The sequence below is a fragment of the Halichondria panicea genome, chromosome 12, assembly GCF_963675165.1.
Source record: "Halichondria panicea chromosome 12, odHalPani1.1, whole genome shotgun sequence".
NCBI classification, from domain to species: Eukaryota; Metazoa; Porifera; class Demospongiae; order Suberitida; family Halichondriidae; genus Halichondria; species Halichondria panicea.
Window position 1 is genome coordinate 3,995,007 of NC_087388.1, and position 24,815 is coordinate 4,019,821.

The 24,815-nt window shown below is 39.4% G+C and overlaps 3 protein-coding genes across 4 annotated transcripts; 1 reads left to right on the forward strand and 2 right to left on the reverse strand.

Annotated features, from left to right (window-relative positions):
• Window positions 1-62: 62 nt before the first annotated feature.
• Window positions 63-5,211, forward strand: LOC135345791 (protein SSUH2 homolog). The gene is made up of 10 exons (XM_064543247.1): window positions 63-221; window positions 559-714; window positions 1,388-1,463; window positions 2,142-2,271; window positions 2,559-2,619; window positions 2,760-2,947; window positions 3,094-3,278; window positions 3,341-3,536; window positions 4,651-4,755; window positions 4,903-5,211. The coding sequence occupies exons 1-10, from the start codon at window positions 140-142 to the stop codon at window positions 5,047-5,049; spliced, it is 1,326 nt and encodes a 441-aa protein (XP_064399317.1). The 5' UTR covers window positions 63-139; the 3' UTR covers window positions 5,050-5,211.
• Window positions 5,212-5,455: 244 nt separating this feature from the next.
• On the reverse strand, window positions 5,456-12,348 carry LOC135345778 (uncharacterized). Its single transcript, XM_064543222.1, has one exon. It carries the CDS (start codon window positions 12,298-12,300, stop codon window positions 5,677-5,679), a length of 6,624 nt encoding a protein of 2,207 aa, XP_064399292.1. The 5' UTR covers window positions 12,301-12,348; the 3' UTR covers window positions 5,456-5,676.
• Window positions 12,348-24,573, reverse strand: LOC135345779 (uncharacterized). Of its 2 annotated transcripts, none has more exons than XM_064543223.1 (4): window positions 24,406-24,573; window positions 23,080-23,300; window positions 21,181-21,228; window positions 12,348-18,022 (listed from the first exon to the last, which is right to left on the reverse strand). In XM_064543223.1, exon 4 carries the CDS (start codon window positions 17,430-17,432, stop codon window positions 12,354-12,356), a length of 5,079 nt encoding a protein of 1,692 aa, XP_064399293.1. In that variant the 5' UTR covers window positions 17,433-18,022; window positions 21,181-21,228; window positions 23,080-23,300; window positions 24,406-24,573; the 3' UTR covers window positions 12,348-12,353. The 2 variants fall into 2 exon arrangements, with proteins under 2 accessions (XP_064399293.1, XP_064399294.1); XM_064543224.1 differs by having other exon boundaries at window positions 17,280-18,022.
• Between the last annotated feature and the right edge of the window lie 242 nt (window positions 24,574-24,815).

The following is a 24,815-nucleotide window of genomic DNA, read 5'->3' on the forward strand; positions in this document are numbered from 1 at the left end:
GGGGCTCAATCCTCCCTCTCTAGGCGTGTCAGATTTATAGCTGGCTTCCTTTTTTTTTGCAGGATTGTAAATAAGAGACCGTTTAGATCTACAGAAGCACATCTGTGTGGTGGTTCTCAGTTTCAACTTCAAACAAGCCATGGACAACCAACCCCTCCTTGGTCCCCAGTACAACCAGCCTCAGGGTGGCTACTCTCCCCCTCAGGCACAGCAACCTACTGGTAAGTTAAACAAAAACTGCCAGTTTAAATAGCTATTATATTTCTATCTATAGTATGCATGTATATGCATGAGGTTATTTTGTGAATTGCACTCTATAGTTGAGATGTTTTATGTGAAATCAATCAAAATGGCTTCTGTACATGTGCTATATAATTATAGTCTGCTTCGTAATTGTGTGATCAACTGGTCTAGATCTATGGAATAAATTGCCGTTATGTCGTAATAGAAAAAGCATTCGTACACGTACATGGCATGCAAAGGGTCTATCTAAATTCCATGCACTGTGGATTGCTAATACCAATGTCATGCTCACACTCCCAGTTCCCCCTCCCCCAGGCCCTCCAGCCGCTGGCCCCCCTCCTGGACAAAACTTGCCTGGAGAGGATGTGCACGAGAATGCAGGCGCCGAAGCTCCTCAACCCTCTGCCCCTGACGCCTCCAAGATGGACTATGTGTCCGGCTATGACAATGTCGGGTTTAACACTAATGCAGGTGAGAGCTTAGGGTTTCATTGGCTGATGCTCTTGTGATTCTCTGAGACTGTGTGAATAGCAATAATTGCATGCAGTGGAATGTGCACAATTAACTGTAAAAGTATTACTAAAAGTAGTAGGTGATGCACAGTGTGACGATGGTTAGTGTCGCCAGATTGATAGTGAGTGTATTATCTGATATTATTTTTATCAATCTAATTAACGCTTTGGGGTACATCCTGGGAAATCTGACCTTTAGCTTTGGACCAGTCATCGTACTATGGAGACAGGAAGTTGGAACCATTTTTAGTGACTCGGTACAGTGACTGTGCAAATATTTCAACAAGTGTTTGGTTTCCTGAAAATTACCCTCCCATTCAATGAAGCTGGGCTGTAATGTCTAGAGAATTTCATCAGAATTTCATCAGCTCATAAATTTATTTAGGATCCAATATTGGCCTGTGCATTTGTGTTGACCTTTGGAATGAATTATTATTCATTTTTTAGTCCAGAGCCATTTCCTGGCTGGCTAGTACAATGTGTAATGAATTTGCAGCACAGCCCATGTGATTGTCTATAAGCAGGTCTATAAGGAGAAATTTAAATATAGCTCCACAAAAGATAAATTGCTATTAGAGATCTCGCTGATAATCGTTTATCCCCCCACACACGTATACTGTACATGCCTGCAGATATGAATATTCCTCCCCCTGCGTATGAGCAAGCTACTGCCCCGGAGCCTGATGAGTCTCGATCCATGCAGCCTGAGTAAGTCCAGTACACTGTAGAGTGAATGTACATTTAATAATTATCAACTGCCGTTGTGTTCGTAATACTCATTCCTGTTTATATTTTTATCCAAATAGTTTGTTATTGAAAACACTGTTTGTATTCGAGTACTATACGTTTTCAATGTTTAGTCATATCATTACAGTCATGTGACCCAGTGTTTCCCCCAGAGAAAAATATAAGTAAAATATAAGCAGGGTGAATATCAGGGCCTAAGCGGCCGAGCCACCTACGGTGTAGGCGAACATTTTTGGCATTTATATACACCGGCCTTTGACATTATCTACATGTAATTGATTTACTGTCAAATCACTAATGCAATTTTTGGCTGTTATGCTATGAATAAAATTAAAAAAAACCACATGACAACACCTACTTTTTGTGGTAAAGGGGAGCACATGCCACATTGCCCTGCTTCCCAGCTTCCTGCTTTAGGGGAAACACTGTTACCTAAGTTTCGAGCAGTAACTGCTTGTACTGTAACACTGTAACACTTGCCTAACTACTACAGTCATGATTTCCTGCGTATATATTTTTACTTTAACTGTTTCTGTTAGTAGATTTTTAACACTCTTGCAAGGATGTAATATACGTGCTGTATTTTATCACCTTTTGTGTGTCTGATGAATGAGTAATGAATGAATTACGATTTCCTAGCATCCCCACAATATCTGAGGACGAAGCCAGAGATGCGCTGCTGAGTGAGGTAGAGAAGCATTGTTGCTACGGCAAAAAGGCGGCCAGAGATCTGGTGTTCCTAAATATCACACCAAGCAGTGCTTTCCATGTGGGTGCCACTATAGCTATTTACTATTGTATGTCAAAAATGTCACTTGCATATCCGATTATAGATCGAACTTCAAACGATACATACATGTACATGTCCTGTATATTGTGTGTAGCTAGCCTATGATCGAATGCTCTTTGACAACTACCTAAGACATGGCTTTGTTCCACCCTGCTCTAATAACTACCCTTCAAAACACATTCTTGTGATTATTTGTATAATATGAATATGTTTCCCTGGTCACATGTGGCATTGTGTGAATGTGAATGTTGTTTTAATCCATGCAGTACCAGCTGGAGACCTTCACCGAGGGCAGGAAGACCACTTGGCAGCACGAGCCCTTTGCAGGTATATTAAAAACTCTCCTCATTATCGCATTGATATTGTCGTTAGTATAAGTGTGATTGGGGTCATCATCTAATGTACGTATAATTATATGCATGTAAGCTCTGTTTGATGACGACTCTTTAGCCATTGATAACCCTCAGGTCAGCTGATTGATGGTCCCCAGAACGGGCCTGCCCCTGGGCCGTGGGACATAGCGGCTCAGCCCAACCAACTGTTCCAGGATCATGAGAAACACTTTGAGGTACCCCACACTGCCTCTGTCAAGGTGTGCCACAACTGTGTGGGGGCGGGTATGACCCAGTGCTGGAGGTGCAGGGGACGTGGTAGGGTGAGTGGACATGTATATAATACTAGTATACACACTCTAGAGTTCTTTGTCCTGTCAAATATTAACTGAGAATTAATACCTGTTAATCTGTAAAATTGCTCTCTGGAATAATTGTAGCAATGTAAATTGATTTTACTTCTCCACAGGTGATTTGTGGGAGCTGTGATGGAAGTGGCCATAAACTACAGCCGGTAGTTCACCATGACCATGGCCACCATCACCATGGCCATGGCCACGGACATGGACACGGACACCATGACCATCATGGTGGCAGCCATGTTGACATGGAGCGTGTCCCTTGTCACCAGTGCAACGGGACAGGAAAAAAGAGGTATAATTACAGTCACTCTTAACGATTATGATGTTACAGTGCTTTGTTGTGTACATGTATAGATGTTGGACGTGCAATGGATTTGGGCGCATCGAGTGCTCTGTCTGTCGTGCAAAGTGCCAGCTCAAGTGGTACATCAAGCTGACTGTCACGTGGAAGACTCACAAGGCTGACCACATTGTGGAGCGTACTGCTCTCCCTGATCATCTGATCAGAGCGGCGGAAGGGAAGGTGGCCTTCCAAGATCAGCAGCCAAGGGTGAGTTTGTATGTTGGATATTATGCCTTGAGGCCTAGCCGTGCACAAAGAATACGGTAAAGCTGAGGTTGTATAACTGCTCAACTGTTGCAATATGTTAACAGCTTTTATCGGCCACGATATCGATTTGCAAATAGAGTTATTGTTTTAGTGAAGCCTGTGCAGTCTTTAATTCAGAATCGTGGTTAGCATCATCTGTTCACCGAAGTTTTTATATACTGTATAGCGCGAAATTTTCTAGGGGCTTAATTTTCGCTGTTTTCGTGGGTTAGCAATCCTACACGAAAATTAGAATTATGTGATGACGTGCAAAGATTAAAAGCGTGGCCGGCAGTCAACCCCACAAAATTTATTCAGAATTTAAATGCCTCGAAACTTTCGCGCTATACGGATTCAATGTTTGACCTCCAACTATAGCGCTAGCTAGCCTCGTTCCCAGGCCGAGTTGTCTCAGTAAAATCGCAAACCTACTAGTAAATACATGCGATCTTTGCCTGAAAGTATATAGTTAGATTGCAAAGAGTCAACTTTTTTTACTGATTTGTGTGATTCGCAAAGGTTTGCAAATTCACCCTCTCTTGTCTCATCATAGATACTATAATCATCTCGTCATGCTTTATTCGTCTGTTCCATATGACTAGTTTTTGAGTGAAATAAACATGCCCCCTGCAAAGCATTTAGTTTTTCAATTAACAATTATTGTGCTGTATAGCTTAGGTGCAACATTGTCAGTGGGTTGCATACTATCTCCGATAGAGGCTTACACATTAGGCCACTCCAAATGAGACTGTAGTTTCCCGTCCAACTCGCGCTTCCTGCTTTAGCTACCGCATTAATAGTTATTATGGCCATTATTTCTCATTGGAAATTACTTTTTTCGTTTACTGTTTGTGGGTGTATGTGTATAGTAACATTTTTGTGGGTGATTAATTAAATTCATTGATGATGCAACACATTTATAATGAGATTCATAGTAATGAATAATGATAATACTGCTCACACCCGCATATAATTTACTAGAGTCTCTGACGGGAAACTACAGTCTTATTTGGAGTGGCCTTATTGAACTTTATTTATTTCTGCACGTACAAACTATAATTATTCTTCCTCGCAGGTGTATCATGTATACAACTTTCCTGACCAAGCTGTGAACAATGCCTCTAAACAGCTGGTGGATTCTCACGCCACTGCCTTTGCCAACGAGAAGATACTTATGCAGGTAATTAATTATCACGCACCATGCAATGGTACTGATCTATTACCTGCATATTCCTAACGACTTGTTCGCTACATGTTGATAGTTCTCACTCAGCACCAAAAATGTTACCACACTCACACGTTCCTCACATCTTCCCCATACACACAGCGTCAATGGATCCGCATTGTTCCCGTGTCTGAGGCAAGGTGTGACTACAAGGGGAAGTCGTTCAACTACTTTGTGTACGGCTATAACACATTGGTCCATGCTCCCGAGTACCCACAACAGATGTGCTGCGGGTGCAGCATAGTTTGAGAGGACTCAGTATGCTATACTGATTGATATTCCCCTATAATAAGCCTGAACGTTTGAAACATAACTTTTGATTTTTGTGCCTGTTGGTAGTTTACTATTTTAATTGCTGTTTGACTTTATGTTTTGTACCATCCCCATAAACAAGACTGTAAGAATGACTTGCATGGGGAAGCACCGGGAGAGTCGGATATATATAATGTCGTTCAACCTTTCCACCGAGGCATCAACATGCACCTATAGTACCTGCATGTGTAGTGCTTTCAATTCATTATAATTATAGGAACAATTAATAGGCTGGCATAAGTTATTATATCCTGTTGCTATGCATGTGCAATATAGGATCATGCACATGCAAATTAACACATGTAGTATTATACTGCATGCATGCATAATCGATCAGAGCGCATACAAAAAAGTGATTACTGTATTATTTCACATGTAATATAATAATTATAGAATTATAAAACTAAAACGTAGCATAATTATAATAAATATAGACTATATAATTATATACATGCGCACCTTGCACATAATTATACTCACGCAGTCCACTCTACGACACACACTCTACGACACACACTCTACGACATACTACCATCACACAACTGTGTATACATTGTTTATATACTATAGGGGGGGTGTTGCCACATCATAAGGCTTTATATGAGTAACTTCATCACGTATAAATCTAACAGTCATTGGTTGTAATTTCTTGTCCATACTAGGAAAAAATCTAATTTCTAAGGAAATTTTCTGTAGTGGCGTTGGTGGTGGGCCAGATGGTGGTGTTAAGAGCATTGCCTTTGGATGAGCAACAAGCTCCAATTTCTTTTTCTTCTTCTTTTTCTTCTTCTTTTTCTTCTTCTTTTTGGACTTTTTCTTTGTCTTAATTTCGTCAAGCTTTGTATCATTGCCATATGCTGTTTGAACTGTTGGTTCTAGTATTTCGCTCTGGAAGGTATCCCTCTGCTGTAAATCAAGGTTGTTGTCCATTTTACCCACTTGACCATGATCTGCTGACCCAAATCCTGCTTTACGGTCTTGTTGGCCTTGATCACAGTTAGAAACCCTTGCTTGTTTGTTATTTTCTGATACACTAGTCATTGAAAGGTCTGTGATTGTCTGAGTTGAAGCTTTTTTGACAGCACTAGATAAAGCAATTTTGCTGGCTTTAGCAATACCTTTGAGGCTGCGTTTCACTGTATAATGCACTGCCATTCTAAGTTTCTCATGCAATTGCTGATGAATAAATCGTAATAAACAATCTTCAATTTCTGTGGCTTTGCGTTCAATGAGGTTTGCGTCAATATCTTCAGCTTGACGGACATACTCATGTAAGTTGAAGTCTCCTTTGAACAAATCAAGCAGAGCAACCGTGGCTCCTCCTAATTTTACGCCTGCATTTACCACAGAGATAGCCTTGTTTGCATAATAGGCCACCTTTGCACCTTTGCTAAGCAAACGTACAGTTGTGGAATTACTATTTCCTAGATTTTCAGCAATACGTTTGTAGTTAAATTGCAACGAAGACACAACCTGTGATCGTATTAAATCAAATTCAGCTGGTAGTAAGGTATTCATACCTAAAGAAGTCCTCATATTGCTAACAATCCTCTGACATTTGCTGTGAAATTCATCATCACTGTTCACTTGCTGGGCTAGATTCTTTAATCGGGAGTGAAGTCCTTCCCTACACTTGGATATGAGACGTTTCTCAATTGATTCGATTGTAGCATGCACAACACGTTCCTGAATTTCTTCTAAAACTACATCTGAGATATAAGTGGTGGCAGCATAAAATACAAACTTTTTGGTTGCTCCAGCTGTAGCTTTAATGAACACCGAGAAAGGAGTTGCAGATCCTAACTTTGAAACAATCTTCACAGGACTAGCAAGAGCACTAATTCCACCAGTTGCAATAGTCAGAGCTAAGCTGATAGATTTGTGTATGGCATAGTCTTTCCAAGTGAATGTTCCAGTTAATCCAGCCATAGTGGCGTACACCATGTCATTTACTCCCTCTGCAATAAGCGCACTACCAATGCTGGCAGTAACACCAAGACTTATCAAGGCAGCTCCACCAATTACCTGTGCCATACCAAGTGTAGCACAGGCAAATGCATTCCAATCCCAATATCCTTTGTCAGCTTGTTCAATTGACAGAAATTGATCCATATGCCATGCAGCAAAGAAGGCCAGCTCCTCGGGAATTTCTTCTGGACGATCTGGAAGGTCATTAAAGTCCACAAAGTCCACTTGCATTTTTCTTTCAAATTTCCGAATTTCCCCTTGTAAACGTCCAAGTATTCGTACTATAAAATCAACTCGGAAAGGTGAGTATTCCTTTCCTAGCGATGTAGCAATAGCATGCTGAAGTTCTTTACCAACACCATACTTGTGCTGAACAAGCTGGCCAGATTTCAGAATGTCCTGCTCTTGTAAAAAAGCATGCATTTTCTTAGCTTCAAATGCTTTGTTTCCATATGGTAACATGTACTCCAGCAAAAAACAATCTTCATTTTGCTGACAATACTCAAAGAAACACAATAGGTAGCTGCGCAGTGTTTGCTTGTGTCCTTTATTGTACATGTAACAGTTTTCATACTTTCCAAGCTCAAGGCTTTCCATCATAATAACGCTATCTTGCTTAAGTAATCCTTTCTTGGTGCTTGTGCACAGCTTTTTTCCTTCCAAGTAAACAAGAAACTCCTTATACGTATTTGTACGTTCATCATCCCAAGGTAAGTCAATTCGATCAGTTTCAAAGGAGCTCTTAAATTCATTCCATATGTTGAGACTATCATCTTCCAATGTTGCTGAATCTACCTTGCTAGCAAAAATTACTCGCACGTTTACTGAGGTCTCCAATAATGGACTTATGATGTCCCACAATTCATCAGAACTGTTCACAAGACCAATCAAATCACTTTCGTTGATAACGGGTTTATTTAAGACTAGTTTGATTAATGCGACAGATACTTGCTCATCAACCTTTTCGAGTATAAGTTTCTTTATAACAGTTTCGTTTTTCCAATATTTTCTAACTTTGTTGTGACAAATGAAGCCTAAGGTGACCAACTTGTGGTAAATTGTTTTGGACTGCTCTTCTGATATCTTCTCCTCCGTAAGTGCTGATTCATTCACAAACGAATGCTCATCAATTATATTGCCCAACAGTAATTCCACCGTATGAAGATGTAAGCCAAGGACTTTCATCTTCTCTTCAACTTGATGAGTATAGCAGTTTTCATCATCATGAATATACTGGCTAACATCAATCATTTCAATAAGCTTTGTGCCTACCTCAGCATTTACCATCAGTGTTTGCTTTAAGGACGTTAAATGAGTTCTAGCCTTTTTCAAGTAACGTCGAGCTTGTTTCATATTAGTTTTACTAGCATCAGGGTTAAGTTTGATGAAGCAATAACATGATGCCATTGCAGGAAGTCCAGTTAAATCACCACTTTTTTCTGCATGTTCAAAACAGGCTAGGGCTGTGGCATGTAAATGCTGACTTTTAATGTTGTTTCCACTAGGACTCTCAGTAATATCTCTGAGGAGAGCAATCCCTAATGTGACATAGCTCTCTGGATGCTTAAAAAAGTTGGTATCATCTATTGAAGACGGTAGTGGATAGCCTTGAGCAGGGAAATCTTTGCTGAAGAGATTGATAACTAATTGCTTTTCACTTTCACAACTTACAGAATGAATCTGAGCATGCATTGAATCTAGCCAGTAGGCCCAATGATCAGTTACAACCCCAAGAAGAGCACTTATCGCAGCTTTACCAACCTGCACGTTCATCAATGAAAAATTTTGAACTGCTACTGTAAATAAATGTCTGCATTTTTGAAACAAAAGATACAACTGTTCTTCTAATTCCAACCTAGGAAGACCATCACTTAGTAACACAGAAAGACGATTTGCTTCAGTCTTATTACGTTTTGCCTTTTCCAGTTCTACAAGGATTTCTGTTGCTGCTTCGAGAGTGTCAAATGTTTGAAATATTGATTTGTATTCTTGCTGATTGATTTGAATAATTAAGCATCCACTTCCTGCTTGCCCAGCTCGAGCCGCTCGCCCAAATGCTTGCTCTTCTATTCTTGTATTCTCTGGCAGGAATGTGAGGATTACATGTAGGCCTTTTGGGGCATCTTTATCACTGATTACAATGTCTGTTCCACGACCTCCTTTGTTTGTAGCTAAAACAATCTGACCAGGTTTTGCACCATGTTGGTGTTTGAATTTTTTTTCTACGTTGTCACCATCTCGAGCGTAGCTGATAATGTCTTTCTCACTGATGGCACCTTGAGATAACATGTAACGCTTAATACACTCCAAATGCTTTATGTTTTCACAGATAACCAAAACTGGCTGTTCACTTGCTCTGATTGAGATTTCATCACAAATTTGAGCAGACCAATCTTGTTCACTCGTTGCAATTCGAGATTTACGTTGAGCATAGAGTTTCGGTTTGTTAGTTGGTAGCTCAACTGTAATTATACCGTACACTTTTTGAAGCAACTTCCGTGATGTAATAGATCCGATAGTTCCGGTCAGTCCAAATAGTTGCTTGCCATATTTCTGGAAAAATCTTTTATTAGAAATAAAAATAGCTTTAAGGCTTTCTGATGATATTGGACGCCGATATTTCAACTCGAGAAACTGAGAGAGACCATTGCTCCACTTCATATTGTACTGTTCAATACCAGTTTGCTTGTCAATTGGAAATATCCTTTTCACTTCAGAATTTCCTTGCTTCTGATGATCAATAACAAACTGGTCATTGGCATCCATAGTCATAGCAAGGTAGGCACTTTTCACCCAGCTTTCCATTTTTTTCTCACAAAACACTTTCAAGTAATCAGGAACTGGTATAGTATCATCCTTTATAAGAGTGTTCATGTGCTTTGCTATCTCTATTAAGCGTGCGGATACATTTTCAACATAAGTAGATGAAACACTGATCATAGCAGACCAAATATGTAGGAACAATGTTTCTAAATGTTTCAATGCCGGGCTATCATGAGAGAGATAAAGCATGTGCTGTGCTTTGTCTAGAAACATACTGTCTACTTCATCGACAATAAGACAGTTTTTCTCTGGTTCAGAGTATCGATTTTTGAAGTTGACTTTCACACCAGGTTCACTCTCTTCCTGAAGAACGTCACGTTGAAAAGAACCAACATCACCATAAACAATATGTACTTTGTAAGCTTGTTGATTAGTGTCATCATCATCTGTGCAATTAATAGCAGCTTTTAGTCCGAGTACTCTAAAAAAAGGCTGACACTTCTCCATCCCACTCTGAGCCAAGTCTCTATTGCTAGATACAACATCTACATTAAATCCCAGTAGAGCTTTAGCACCTGCTAACATTCCAACAATTAATGTTTTTCCTTCTCCAGTTTTTACTTGCTGTAGAAGACCTTTATTTCTAGAATGCAGAAAGAGAAGCAGTGATATCATTTGGGTGCTATATGGGATTTGAACTTGCTGTACATCAGAGCCAGACACTGATGATAAAATCCAGGATTTAATTACGGAGGAAACAAATGGTACTCGATGCGTTTCTAGCCACTGCATTCTGTCTTCAATAGTTACATGCCTTTGCAGCAAACTGAAAAACTGTTTCAATTCCCTTTCAGTGGCATTAGGAATCATAGAACAATGTTCAAGATGCTGAAGTACCCCTCTAGCCTCGTTCCTGATGACAGTAAGGTCACATATACCGAGTTCTGGGTCATCAGACTCAACTTGCAATTGATTGTGAATCAAATCAACTACATCGTCTGGATTTCTAGATAGGCATTTTCTAGCAGTAGTCATATTAAGCAAAGTTCTGATAGATCGAATCCATTGATTACCTGCAATATCATTCAATTGCTCAAGGCTGATTTGTTTATAGTAAAGGGCTTCAAAAACAGACATTAGTAGCTTGCTGTCCTTTGCATTACCTCGAGTATATTTGCTTCGTATTTTGTATAGCAGCAACATGAATTTTATGTGAGTCATTCCAGAATCTAATCGAACCCTGTTCATCATGTATATGGTTCTTTGTTTATCAATTGCCGTTAAGTCTTTCCACTGATCAAGATACTGTTTGAAATGGATCATTTGAATTTCTTTTTCCCAACAAAAAATTGAATTCCTACAGAGAACTGAGAAAGCAGCAGGACATGGCTCTATGTATGGAAGTAAGTCAACAATCGCACATAGCTGTTCAAATGAGAAGGAATTGCATAAAGAACTAGCACTAGCACTAGCAGATGCATTGCTGACATCATTTATAAATACATTGTACAGAATCTGAAGAAACTTCTGGTCCATAAGAAGCATTTTTGTGTGAAGATTATTGTCATTGTCATCAACATTATACTGGATCACACACAATTCAAACAAATTGTACGCAAGCAGATGACTAAGCCACATATCACTAGAATACTCTTGTACGATGGATACAACCATTAGTACATCAGGTGATATTTTTACTAATCGAACCATGTTAATTGTATGCTGGAAAGGATCAGGGCATTCAGAGTCTGATGTACTAAAGTTCTGTACCCTTACATTCAAATCATGCACAAAGGTACGGGAAACTTCCACAAGCCCGATTAAGCTATCCCACTCAGCTGGATTCTCCAGAGCTTGGTCTGCTCTGCTGCACAAGCAGCAAGTAAATATATTCAACAAAATGTTTTTGTTCGTATGACAGGAGAAAAGATCGCTTAATACAACATTTTGGAGAAGCTGAAAAATATTATACAGTTCATCTTTGAACCATGTTAAAATTAGTTGAGATAAATATACTCCGAAGCTGCCAGTCGTGAAAGCAGTTTCACTTGAATACTGGCCAACAAAATTCCACAGCGATTCGTTGGTTTTCATCACTCGTAGCAAAGCCTCATTATTTTCACTATCTTCCTTTACATAACGCTCAAGATCACAGGCTTTTAGATGATCCGACACCATAAAAATGATCTGCTCATCAACTATGTCACCTGGTAATAGTTGCAGTCCCCTATAAATGGTCTGATACCAGTTGAACCTGATGGATCCAATTTCACAATCTAATACATTTTCAACGTATAGTCTGTTTTTCGAATACACAAAAGCCCTGCAAATTGAAACAACTTCTTTTGTTGTGAAGGTCTTCATTACTAGTACGTTTTCCCAAAAACAAAATGAGGAACTGACTTCCCTGATGTGAGGTAACTGTATATCTTTTGCGGCACTTTTTTGGTTCTTCATAACCAATTGAAAGTACAAGAAATGTTCAATAGCAAGAAGATGAACATTTTCGATTAACACTGAACTACAGTGTGGGAAAAGCATGCTTTCATTGCTTCATGCATAGTCCGAACATTTTTGTGATCTGAACCATCTATGAGTAGATTCACACACTCTTGTACAAAGCCTCGTCGCACATGTTGTACAAAATTGATAATATTTTGACGACAACATACTGTCGGACAAAGCTGTACAGCAGATTTCAAGCTGTTATTGAGAATTTGAGTGGGAAGAAAAGTGTCATACAGTTCCTGATAAAAATTTAAGAGTTCTGAAATTGGCTGAAGAACGTATAAAAGAGTGACATCATCATTTCTCTCAGAACTGTCATTCAGTAACAATCGGTAAGTGCATTCATCAGAAGAATAAGATAGCAGTGACCGCAATGATAAATCATCTCTATATAATGAAACTGAGTAATGATGTTTCAACACTTCTTTTTCACCACATTTGGTCACAGTTTTAACTATGGCTGGTTGATCAGGATACTTAACAACAAACACTCCCGCAGTTCCTTCTATTTCATTGGTAAACTGATCTTCGGAAATTTCAAGATATGTGGCACGTCTCAAATGTTTTAAAGCTTCACTTGATGTAGAATTGCAGAGCACAACAAGAATACTTTGCCCAAAGGAGTCATCATCCTCGAGAACAGTGACATCTGAAATCTTTACTGCACATGTTTTAATATCAATCGATAACATACTCAACGAACACGCTTGTGTTTTAGAGAGAAGCAACTGGCTACCAAAATGAACTCTATACGATACACTATACTCGGAATCAAACTTGAACATAGATACAAGATAAGCTTTTTGTTCTTTAGTCAGAGAAAATTGTCCATTTTTCATAACAAAAGGGTCAAGTTTAGAGTCCAACACCTCTTTGATTTGTTCAATTTCTGATAGTTCAACATCTCGCCAGTGGCAGCTTGAACAATCAGATGAATAATACAGCTTCCATTTCGCTCCATTAATGACTAAAATCAAAGTATATGGTTTGATGTTGGCTAAAGGCTCTTCAGACGAAATCAAAAACTCATAATTTGGTTCAAGGCGTTCCATCTCGACACTAAGCTGAAATTGTGAGCTAGAAAGAAAACATTGTCCAAAATGTGTCACAATAGTTTGCATACATTCACCATTCAGCTTTTTCAGCCCCATTATGTCTGTAGTCAATACTACCGGCAGTTTATCAGTGTCAGCTTTGTACAAAAGTGAATACATTTGCAAATCTTTGCAGGACTTAAACACTTCAAAATTATTTCGGGAGTCTATTACTAAAACTAAAAAGTTGTTGAATTTTCGTAATTCAATTTTTAGCTCACTGAGGTTCTCAAGAACATCGTTTTCTGACGTATTTTTGAATAGTTTCAGCTTTAGCTCTAACTTTTCAAGAAGTTTAAAGTCTATAAACTCCTTCCATTTTATTAATGCCATAAGAGGACATGACATCGGATAAGCCAGAAAAGTTTCATGAAATTCTGCTATTTTGCTTATATGACTTTTTATGAACTGATTTCTGGATTCAATTTTACTTTGACGGTCTTCATCATTGGATAAGATGTGAAAGATACTATTGTAGTACGAGTACATCCCTTCAAGAAATTTTGTAACAGATATTAAAAGCTTCGATGGGTCTTGGGCACTGGAACGATAAGGATTTGGCTTCAATGTGATTTTTAATATATAGTTCAATATATGAATAAGGGCTTCCATTTGTGGTTTGGCAATGTTAATTGAAGGCTGACGAAGAGCTTTAATGAAGTCAACAGTTTCAAGTCCAATCTTACTCATCAAGGATTTAAAATCATCCACGTACATAAGCTCATGAAACTCCCCCAAAACATCACTAACCTCGCTATAAGTAAAGGATAACATTTCTTGAAAGTTCTTTGCAAAATCACCTGAAAGTTTTCCTGAAATTGCAATCAAAGCAGGTAGCACTGCTTTGAGACTTGGAAAAGCACAAAAAGCAGTGTAGGCTTCTGGGAAAGAAAGGTTGATTTTCTCTGTGGCTAACGATTGTTCCTGGGTTGTCAACACAATGCCCAGCAATTTTGCTACTGTCTCGATGATGCTGCTAAGCATATGTTCTACAGCTGTAGTATAGGTCATACTTTGTTTTTTATGCAACATCGTTTCGATGTAAGCCTTAAGGTGGCCATGAGTTTGGTTTTTGGTTCTGCCCTTTATGGCAAACTTCTGAAGGATGGTCTCACTTTTTGTTGTGGAAATTACGATAATATGTTGGAATCTGGTTACCAGATTAAACTTTCCACATAAAAAGTGGAAGGCATGAATTAAACTCTCTTCAAATGACTGTAAGAACAACTTAAACTCATGTTTGGCTAAGTAGTCAAGATAGTCAGGTGTCTTCAGCATTTCTATATGACAGTCTTGAAAAGTGACCATGACATGCAATAGTAAATCAAGATGTTGCTCTCTATTGTAGTTGCCGACAGCATCAAAGAAAGCGTTAATTGCAGTTTCATCTTCATATGTTAATGGGAGCATGCTTTTAATCCAATTTAAATCGAACACTGTAAGCAGTAATCCTTCACTGTTAAGGAAATCCTGCATGCGGAGTAGTGCAGAAAGAGATTTGCTGCCTACGAGAGTGTCTAAGCACACAGCATACATCTTCTGAACGAGATCTATTTCTTCAGTACTACAATTATCGCAAACATTTTTATATGATTTCCGAATGAGAATAATAAGTTTGAGTTGCTTGAGGCAAAGCAACTGCTCAGTAGTGGCAGGAAGTTCAATGTCTTCATCGATATTTCCACAAATCCAGTTAACAATCTCCTCATAGGAGATCATGGTATCTCTATTCAGTGGAGTAAGTTGATTTTTTTCCATAGTTAGAACCTCCAGTGATGAATTTACTGTCATTTTATGGGTACCACTAGGGTGACAAAAGATCCAAGTGTTGGTTTGAAGGTTTTGTGTAATAAGAAATCGAGTATTAACAGTATCTGCAGTCGTATCACATCTAACAAAATAGATAATCTCCTCAGACAAATTCAGGGTAGCTTGTAATTTCTCAATTTCATCATCAAAACAGTCATCAGTTAGCAGGGACTCAAGTAAGTAGTTTTCAAGATGGATATTTTTGTGCTCAGCTCTCTGTTTGAGTGATGACACGTTGACTGATAGTGATTCCGTTTCTATACTTTCACTGCCTAGATAATTATCAGCTGATGGATACGTGCTGTATGTGACTTCATTTGTGTAATCTTTCATCAGGCTTATTTGTACTTTTGTGCTTTGCTTAGCTTCACACGTTACCGATACCTTCATATTTTCAGACAATTTGTGAAACTGAGACATCCATATCACACATTTAGATCTGTTTGCTTCACTACGAGTTATGGACATAAATTCTGTGTCGTGAATTTCGCCTACTTTTCGAGCAAAAGCTCCTAAGAAACGGTTGTGTGATTTGCAATTCCAATGTTGTAAAGATTGACGACACTGCTCATGGAATGCATAAAAGCAAGCCTGTTTGTCAACAGCTTTATTTTCATTAGCAAGGGAATTATTTACTTTGATTTTGGCAGTTTCTCCATCCCTATTACATCCCCTATTAACAAAGTCAGGGTGATCGTTTTTTTTCACTTGCATTGGTATTTTATCCCTAGCAGGTTTTTCATATTGCTCCACATTGGGATGAGGGATGGATCTATCATAGAGGATTTCATCATGGCAGAGTTCTCCACTATAATTGTCAATACTATCTGTTGGACGTGTACTTGTAACAAGTGTTACTACCCTAGCCCAGAATAATAAAGATTTCCCATACCGCCCATAATCCATACCATGTCTGGTGTGTTTTCCTCCTTTACCTGGATCCCCTGGCTGGCCAGGTTTGCTATCTTTAACTTGATTTTGAGTTACGTGACAGTTCCATTCATTATCAATATCGAGAATTTCAATTTTGCCACTGACACCACTCTTTCCAGCAGCTCCACCCATGCCAGCATCCCCACCATGACCGCTGTCAACACCACGAGTTCCAAAGCTGATTACAACAGAACTATTAGTTTGAAGCCGCCCTGCTTCAAATTCAGGGGCATTATTTCCATCAATACCTTTGACAGTAGGTGTCCAACCGGCCCCACCGTCACCGCCATTTTGACCATCTCCCCCTGGGCTACCACTTGCCAACAAATTGAAGTCACTGATACATATATTGGATGCAACTAATAGAACATGCCCTCCTGCATTTCCGTATTGACCATTTTCACCATCTACTCCAGGTTTACCGTCTTTAGCTGTCTCAGTGCCATCTTCACCTGGTCTAGCTTTAATAGGGCGATCACTGAATTCAATACACTTTCCTTCTGTGTTGATGGTAATACATTGTCTCGTACCTTCTAAGTAAACACTGCTTGCAGTTTTATTAAGTACCTCAGAAGTTGTTTGAGATACCTTTTTGCAAATGAGTTTTAGGGCAATACAAACAACTGACACACCATGATGGTAGACATCACTATCAGCGTAGAGTACAGCGTCAGCACATAGCCTGATTTCATCCCCACTTTGGAGTGTTTTCGTTGGTTTGTTTCGAGAAATCCATTCATCAAAAGCAGAAAGAGCACTGCTTGATAACCCAGCCACCATTTTTATTGTGTAGACAGTTGACCCATCTCTGCTTTGTGAAAAGATACTGTATGGTAGAACTATTTGCAACAGCAGCTTAACAAGACGAGTCAGGTTTTCATGCAAATACGAAAAATGATTTTCTTTTGACTTTAAAATCTGTTCAAGTACAGTGGTATCTACCTGCACTTGTGTTTGTGTGCTGATAACTTCGAGTAGTTTCTGGTAGAGTTTCACTTCTTCTTGGTATACATCTAATCGATTTTCTTCAGCTTCTTTATTGCACTCTAGGCTGCAGCTACTGTGACGATCTTGCAGCTTTTGAATAATGCTAATTTTCTCACAGCATTCAACAGAGACACCTTCTTCGAGTTCTTTGAAGAGCATATTCAGTGCACACTTGAATGAACAGCAATCAGTACTTAGAAATTCAAATGAAATTATTCGCTGGTACAATTTGCATTCAAACTGTTCAAAAAGATGCATAGTTTTGGCACGAGTGTCAATAAGGCAAAAACAAAATGTTTCCAGCTCATCTAGTATTGATTTACGAATCTGCTGTCGAGCCTCTAAATCCTTACACGTTTTGTCAAAGAGGTCAGAAAATGAACTTTTTAATTGACCTTCGATTTCCTCAGTCACAGTGCTGGACACTGTCCAACAAGACAAAATATCTTGAAATTGTTCAAGCGTATCGCATTCCTTAAGGCTCTCAAATTCGTTGAGGATAATGGAATTCACAATGTCTGAAGTATCACCAGGAGTTCCAAATATTTGTTCTTCTGAAAAATGACTGAATTTATTCTCTAACAGCAGGCGAAAATACTTGAAGAACTTAACGGAGGGGGTGTTAGAAAAATCATCACAATTTGATCATCCAATGACCTAGAGACATTTGTTTCAGCTGTTTGATATTCTACGTCCGGTACATTCGAATTAATAGATATTTCAAACAACTTTGGATTAATTTTAAAGTTGCTTGTTTCAGTTTCAATAGCAGTTTCAGAAGATATTTCAGTGACATTATCAGGACCACTGCTCAAATATGTTTCAATGCATTGTTCCAAAAAAACTCTCTATAGGAATATACAGTAGTACAGTAACATGAGTGTCTATAATTATAGCATTATACAGTGAAACCTGCTGTAATAGCAACCGATAAACTGGTGGTCACACCCACAAGTCCCAATAGTAACTAGTGAGTGACCCCAAATAGTCTAACCCAAAAACAAATTTCGCTGAGTCTTAAATTTGCTGTTTTCCCTAGTAGGTGGGGGCTCATTTTGAGCATGTGCATTAAAATGGGTGAGGTTATAAGGAGAGAAAGAACTAGAGCGCTGAAGTGCTAACCCTCGGCTGTTGACAAAAATAATAGAACAAAGGCGTGTTCAATCAAGCAAAGCACAAATTCTAGCTTTCCTTGTCTATGGATTCTGGTAAAGGATCACTTCAGCGGCAAATAATTATGTAGATCTAGCTCGAATAAAGGCCGGATGTAAGCTAACCTGCAAGTTAGCCTTTTATTCGACAACTAGGCCGGCTTTAATATCAAAATCTGCCACTATTAAAACTATAATATAACTTAGCTATAATTATCACAGGTAATATAGAAGCACAAGCATGAAAAGGCGCTCCTCTAGCTGGGTCATTCCACATCAATTCAACAACAACAAAAAGTGGCCGTCTCAGATTTCAGTGGACGACACTTGGCACATAAGTAGTATTATTATTGTAAGATATCATGTGCATCATTTCCGTTTCCAATCCCTCTAAAGTCTTCTATATACTTAGTTTCGAATTCCAGCCGGTTCCCCTTACGTAATGCATTTTTGTTGGCTTCCCAGCCCCTCCCCTCTCTGCAGTAGCATGGGAGGAAGAGAACCGTCCGGTGACTCTGGGCGTTCTATTCTGTCAGCCAGGAATGATCATCTTGTTACCACGAGGATAATAACCCACAATTTAAATGTTATATTTTTGAAAGCCTATCTTACATTCTTGTGGGTAAGGCTCCAATGAATATACTCTACCAACATTCCGTCCGACGTTCTCTCCCTCCCACACCACTAATGAGAACCGGCTGAAATTCGAGACTACTCTACTCTTCTACTCTATCATGACTCGTTACATACACAGTCATGTATGTATATTAATATCACAAAAAGTCCTATGCTTGCATAATTATTGTTACAATGCATTATTGACTTGACTACCGTATAGCGGGTAATTTTCAGGGGACAAAATATTCGTGGTTCAGCAATATTGAGACATTTCGTGCGTAATATTTTCGTGGTAGCTGCTTGCACTGCAGGTAAAGGTAGGCAAGGTCGCTTCATTCGTGGGTAAAATATTCGTGGTCAGACCTCCAACCACGAAAACCACGAATATTTTGCCCCACGAAAATTACACGCTATACGGTATACCCTCACTTTTGAGTAGGCTAATTTGCCTTGAGAATACGCCCACCAGGAAGTGACAGTGAGCAGTTGCCAAGAAAAGTTTATTATGTATAAGCTGGTTACCGTAAGACCTCGATTTAAGGCGACCCTCCAAATATGCGACACCCAGGAGTTTCAGCAATTTTCTGACCTCTAAAAGTGCGACAGCTGCACTGACAATTATTTTTTAATGTCGCGTTCTAAATAGAGGTAAATGTAGCCACTCCCTAGCCTCGACTGTAGCCCACTGGAAAATCAGTGTTTTTAAGCGGCCTGAAATCGAGGCAAGTAGACTCTGTAAAGTTACCTCCAATTAGATGCGACCCTCTAAATATGCGACACCAGGACTTCAATATAGTTTTTCAACCTCCAAAAGTGCGACCTCTGGCTTCGTAATTATTAAAAAGTGTCGCTTTAAATCGAGATCTTACGGTAGCTCAGATATAATATTATAGCTAGATCCAATACTTACTTCTATTTGCAAGTATAAGAGACGGAGACAAAGACAATCTTCTCTGAATCTCTGTTGAAGACTCTGACAGTGACAAGGAACAACCTTTTGATGCAGAATTTTGACTCTTTATACCTAGCTACTTTACCCATGCATTACTATTGTTATAATTATATTGATGTATTCATTGTATTTCAAGAGCTGGAGGGCCTCAGATGCAGACAGAAAAGACTCAGTTTCTTAATGAGTGGGCTTAATTTCAAGGCGAAACTACTGTTTTCGAAATTAAGCCCATCCCACCTGTAGCTATAGCTTTGTAGCATGCAATTAGGGTGGGCGTAATCTTGGTAGAGTACGGTAAGGCCATGCAAAGTCAATTTGTAGTTTCTCCTTAAATTAAAGGCACTAAAAGAAAAGAAAAGGATAAATTTGTATAGTTTTTTGGTCATGAATATAATTATGACTAAATTAATAGGTAAAAATTATGCACTTCCGCTTATTGCGGAAGTTAGGGGGGTGTTTTTAATTAAAATTCTATGAATATCATTATCATTAATATATATCAAATGCCTCAATCCGCTTGCTATTTTAGGAATACAGTAGACTCTCGTTAATCCGGCCACCCTTGGGACCATGCAGCTTGGCCGGAATAGCGAGGTGGCCGTACTTCAGATAATTAGCCGCGGCTTAAAAACGACCTTACCTCGAATATAATCACTGATTTGCGGTTCTTGTCTCGAGGATAATGAAAGATAATGAATCATTCTGCTCTCTATTTAAGTGTAATCCACTAAACCACACCCAAAACATCATATCCAGCCGTAATACACATATAAAATTACATTGAAAACGTTATTTGGGACAGCCAGCACTGGCCGGTAAACGGAATAGCGAGTGGCCGTACTTCAGGGTGAGTTTTGTACAGTAAACATAGAGGTAGCATTCCGTGCCAAGCCAAATGGCCGGTATATCGAGGTGGCCGTACTTCAGAGAGCCGGAATAGCGAGAGTCTACTGTAATAGCCTGAGAAACTACAAATTGACTTTGCTTGGCCTAATACAAGCTGTCTGACCACAAGCCACAGTACATAATTATGGCAGTTATACCAGTACCACTTAACTATACATGCACGAAGTGAGTGGCAAACCTGTGTGATTAAGTGTTACGGTGTAGGCTATTTAGCTATAAAATATATGTGACTCAAATATAATATCATCGCTGTGGTTCCTACTCATACAGGTCACTTGAAGTCGGCCCTAAGTGGACAACTACAACTATAAGCAGGTTTCACTGTATATAATTTTAGTTAACACAAACAGACTTTCATAACATGCTCATGATTTCGTACCTCCTCATCTTCAACAAGACTCAAGCCATTCTCTTCGAGAAGATTTTCCTATAAAAAGTAAGTGCTTGCATAAGACTAACAGTATACGTTAGCTAATTCACAGTCACAGTCGCGAGCACCATTACAATATTCAACCATTTGTAATATACTACACTGGGCAAACGAAGCCTAGTTGGGCGTGGCCCACCCTGGACGCTCACGTATGGTTGGCACCACTGCAATGTTATAGGTTTTGTTCCTGTTGCAGAAATTTTGCAGCCCAATCAGATTGCAGCGTTCAAGTGTTGAAGGCATGGCTTATTAATGAACGAGTCAGTAACTTAGTAATTCTCTTTCAAATCAAAATGCAACAATAGTAGACAAGCCAGCTTGACCCAGGAACACACCAGGTCAGTCAGAGCTAGTAATTGGCCCTTGTAGTAGAAAATGACTTGGGCCTTAGCTAGTGGCATGCAAAATTGACTCGATTATACGCCCACCCATAATGAGCATGCGCAGTTAGAGTAATTGGCCCTTGTATAGTAGATAATGACTCGGGCCTTAGCTAGTGGCATGAAAAATTGACTCGATTACTGTAATAACGTCGTTAAAATTAAACATGTGTGTGTTCCAGCTCAACGGACCATCAGCGTTATAGGCTTCTAGCCACATTGTCTTGGATTTTGATTCGTGGATTTGCCGCTTTATCGAGCTATATATGACTATGGATGCCAATGACCAGCTGATGTGCTCTACTATACAGTTTGTGTTACATAATAGCGGCTTATGCCAATAAGCCTTTGATAATAGTAGAAGCCACATGCACATGTACAATACACTAACTATGAATATAATTTTCAAAACAGTATGCGGTTAGCAGTTGCAACAGCTCATGAATATCATTATGCAGGAAATATTAGTGCAAGAGAGCACATACATGCGGAATGCTAAAAGCTACAAAGGTGCCAAGTATAGGATATACCACACCTAAGAGGAGGATATGCACCCATATATCCTCCGCTACCGTGGTTACTCCGAGGCAGAGCCGAGGGGTATGTAACCACGGTAGCGGAGGATATATAGGGTGCATATCCTCCGAATAGGTGTGGCATATCTGACTTATACCACGTGACCGCAGCACTATAAAAGGACCTCCCCCTAGCAACAATTCAATCACGATGCAGACTGCAAAAAAGAACGAGACTATGCCGAATTTTGCAGCCGTCAAAGAGCTAGTTGAGCAACATGTTGACTCCTACAGATGCTCAAGAGCTTCCTTGGTCCAAGCGTTGACCATTCGACGTCCCTTACTGGAGTTGCAAGCTCTTCTTGGATAAAATGTATCTAAACCGCGCCCATGGACCCATGGAAGCTTAGCCATCTTGTTGAAGAGCACCTTCCGTGTTTCTGCCGTCGCTTTGAGTCTTAGTACCGTCAAGCATGGCTCTTTTCTCTTTGCTTACTTTCTTGAACAAATGAAAAAACTAAAAAACAACTTGAAAAACTGTGCATGTCTGGGGCTGTATGCTAATATTCTATATATCCTACAGCTGTTGATCAATGAGATCAATTTGTGGTGACGTAAGTGTGGTATAATCTTAGTTATAGACACTAAGTTGATAAGATCTACATGGGAAGTACATGGGAAAAGTGCCTCAGAGCAGGTATACTATGGGACTTAGTATACCTACAACTTACTTAGTATACCTAGTATCCCGTTAGAAGCCCTCCACCACTTACGCTTGGGATACTAAATCAGTGCCTTTGGGCTTCTAAATCCCTAGACACCTCCAAAACAGTGTCTATTATTTAATGACTATTGATCAGATATATAGCATTATTATGCCTCGGGGCATAGCCGCAGGATGTATACAGTTAAAGCTGACCATGAATGTGTTTGCATGTAATAACACAACATACCTTTTTGTCTAGGTACCAAATTTTTTGTTGTAGAATCCATTTGTTACTCTCATCCATAGCTTCTAAAACTCCTTCTGAATCCCTCCTTCGAATAGATAGCATTAATTGTGAATTTTGAGAATCTAAACTCCATTCTGTTACATGAACTGAGGAGCCAGTAGATTCCGAGTCATTAGAATGATCAGTGGCACTATAATACTCAAAGTCATCGTCACTGTCATCTATACATGTGCATGAGAACAACAAAAACTATAAAACGTGTATAACTGTGAGGCCACCCCCTTTTTGCCTGCGAAAAGGGACTGGTATATACACGAGTGATAAACTTTAGCCTCAATTACAGACCGCCCATATTTCTGATAATATTTTTCAAGGGCCAATATTTCACCAATAAAGCCACGAAAATTTCAGCACAAAAATGCATGTTCAAGGCCATGCACTCCAAGTGATACTCTGGTTTCTGGTCTGGAAGTTTGCATGTGGGCGGGAGGCTTTTGTCATTATGTCATTGTTTGTTCTACCTTTAACTTTATGTGTTTTGCAAATGAATAACATGGACCATTGTGCGGACTGCGTAGTGAGATAGAAATCCAAGATTAAAACTGATGCAGGTGGTGGACCCAGAAACCAGAGTATCTATAGAGTATCACTTGGAGTGGCCCAATATACAAATCCGCAAAAAAATTGCTAAAAAAATTCTATGTGAAATGCATAAAAATTAATGGCCAATTTGCGAAATTTTTTTGACCCTTGAAAATTACTCGCTGCTATACGGTAGTATAAGCACGTGAGCATTTGTGCTGTACACATTTGTGCTGTACACATTTTTCTGGTTGCGTGAGATATAGATAGCTTACTATTTATGCACCTATCAATGCAAACCCTACCCCCCCCCCTCCCAGGATAGGGTGCACGTGGGCTGGGATAAATTTGCTTCCCATAATTATATATATAGGGTGGGGCTTTTGTAAGTCTGTATGCTATACTAAGCAGCTACAAGTCAGTATAATTATCATAATTATGGATTGTCAAATCCCGTGGTTTGGGAGGGGTATTGTAGTGAAAAATACCCCTCCTGGGGAGGGGAGTTTACAACTCCCCAGTGACAAATCCCCACCCTATCCCGGGAGAGATGGGGGTGGAGATTTGCATTGATAGGTGTTGCAATAATACCAAAAAAGGCATGGCCTGGGTGGCCTAGTATATATGACTGTATAGATTGATGGAATCAACTGGATATAGCTTACACCAACACCATTCCGGCCGAGACTGTCATTAATAGATCTACATGCATGTATTCATAGTCATAGATAATTTACCACTTACTTTTAGCTCCATCTAGGCTACGCTGTTCATTCCCTGAAAACCATGATATGATTCTATTCATAGTAGATCTATACCACTGGACTTATTGTGTCAACATAGACCTTCGAGAGGTTTCAAGTTTCAAGTTGAAGAATCCACGTCCATGTATGGAAAATGTTTTGCCTTGCACAAGATTCCACCGGAAGAATCTGCAGGCGCATGCGCGGAAATAATTATTTCGCGCATGCGCCTGCAGATTCTTGGGCCTGGAATCGAGGCTAGCCCTACAGCTACAATCATGCAGAACAGACAAAGTATACACAGAGGAATACATGTACGTAATACCTCAAGCATGATGGTTAGCTAGGTTAAAGGACAATGCTCAGCTTGTTCATGCTCACAACGACCACTAAAAATAATTTTTCAGGCAC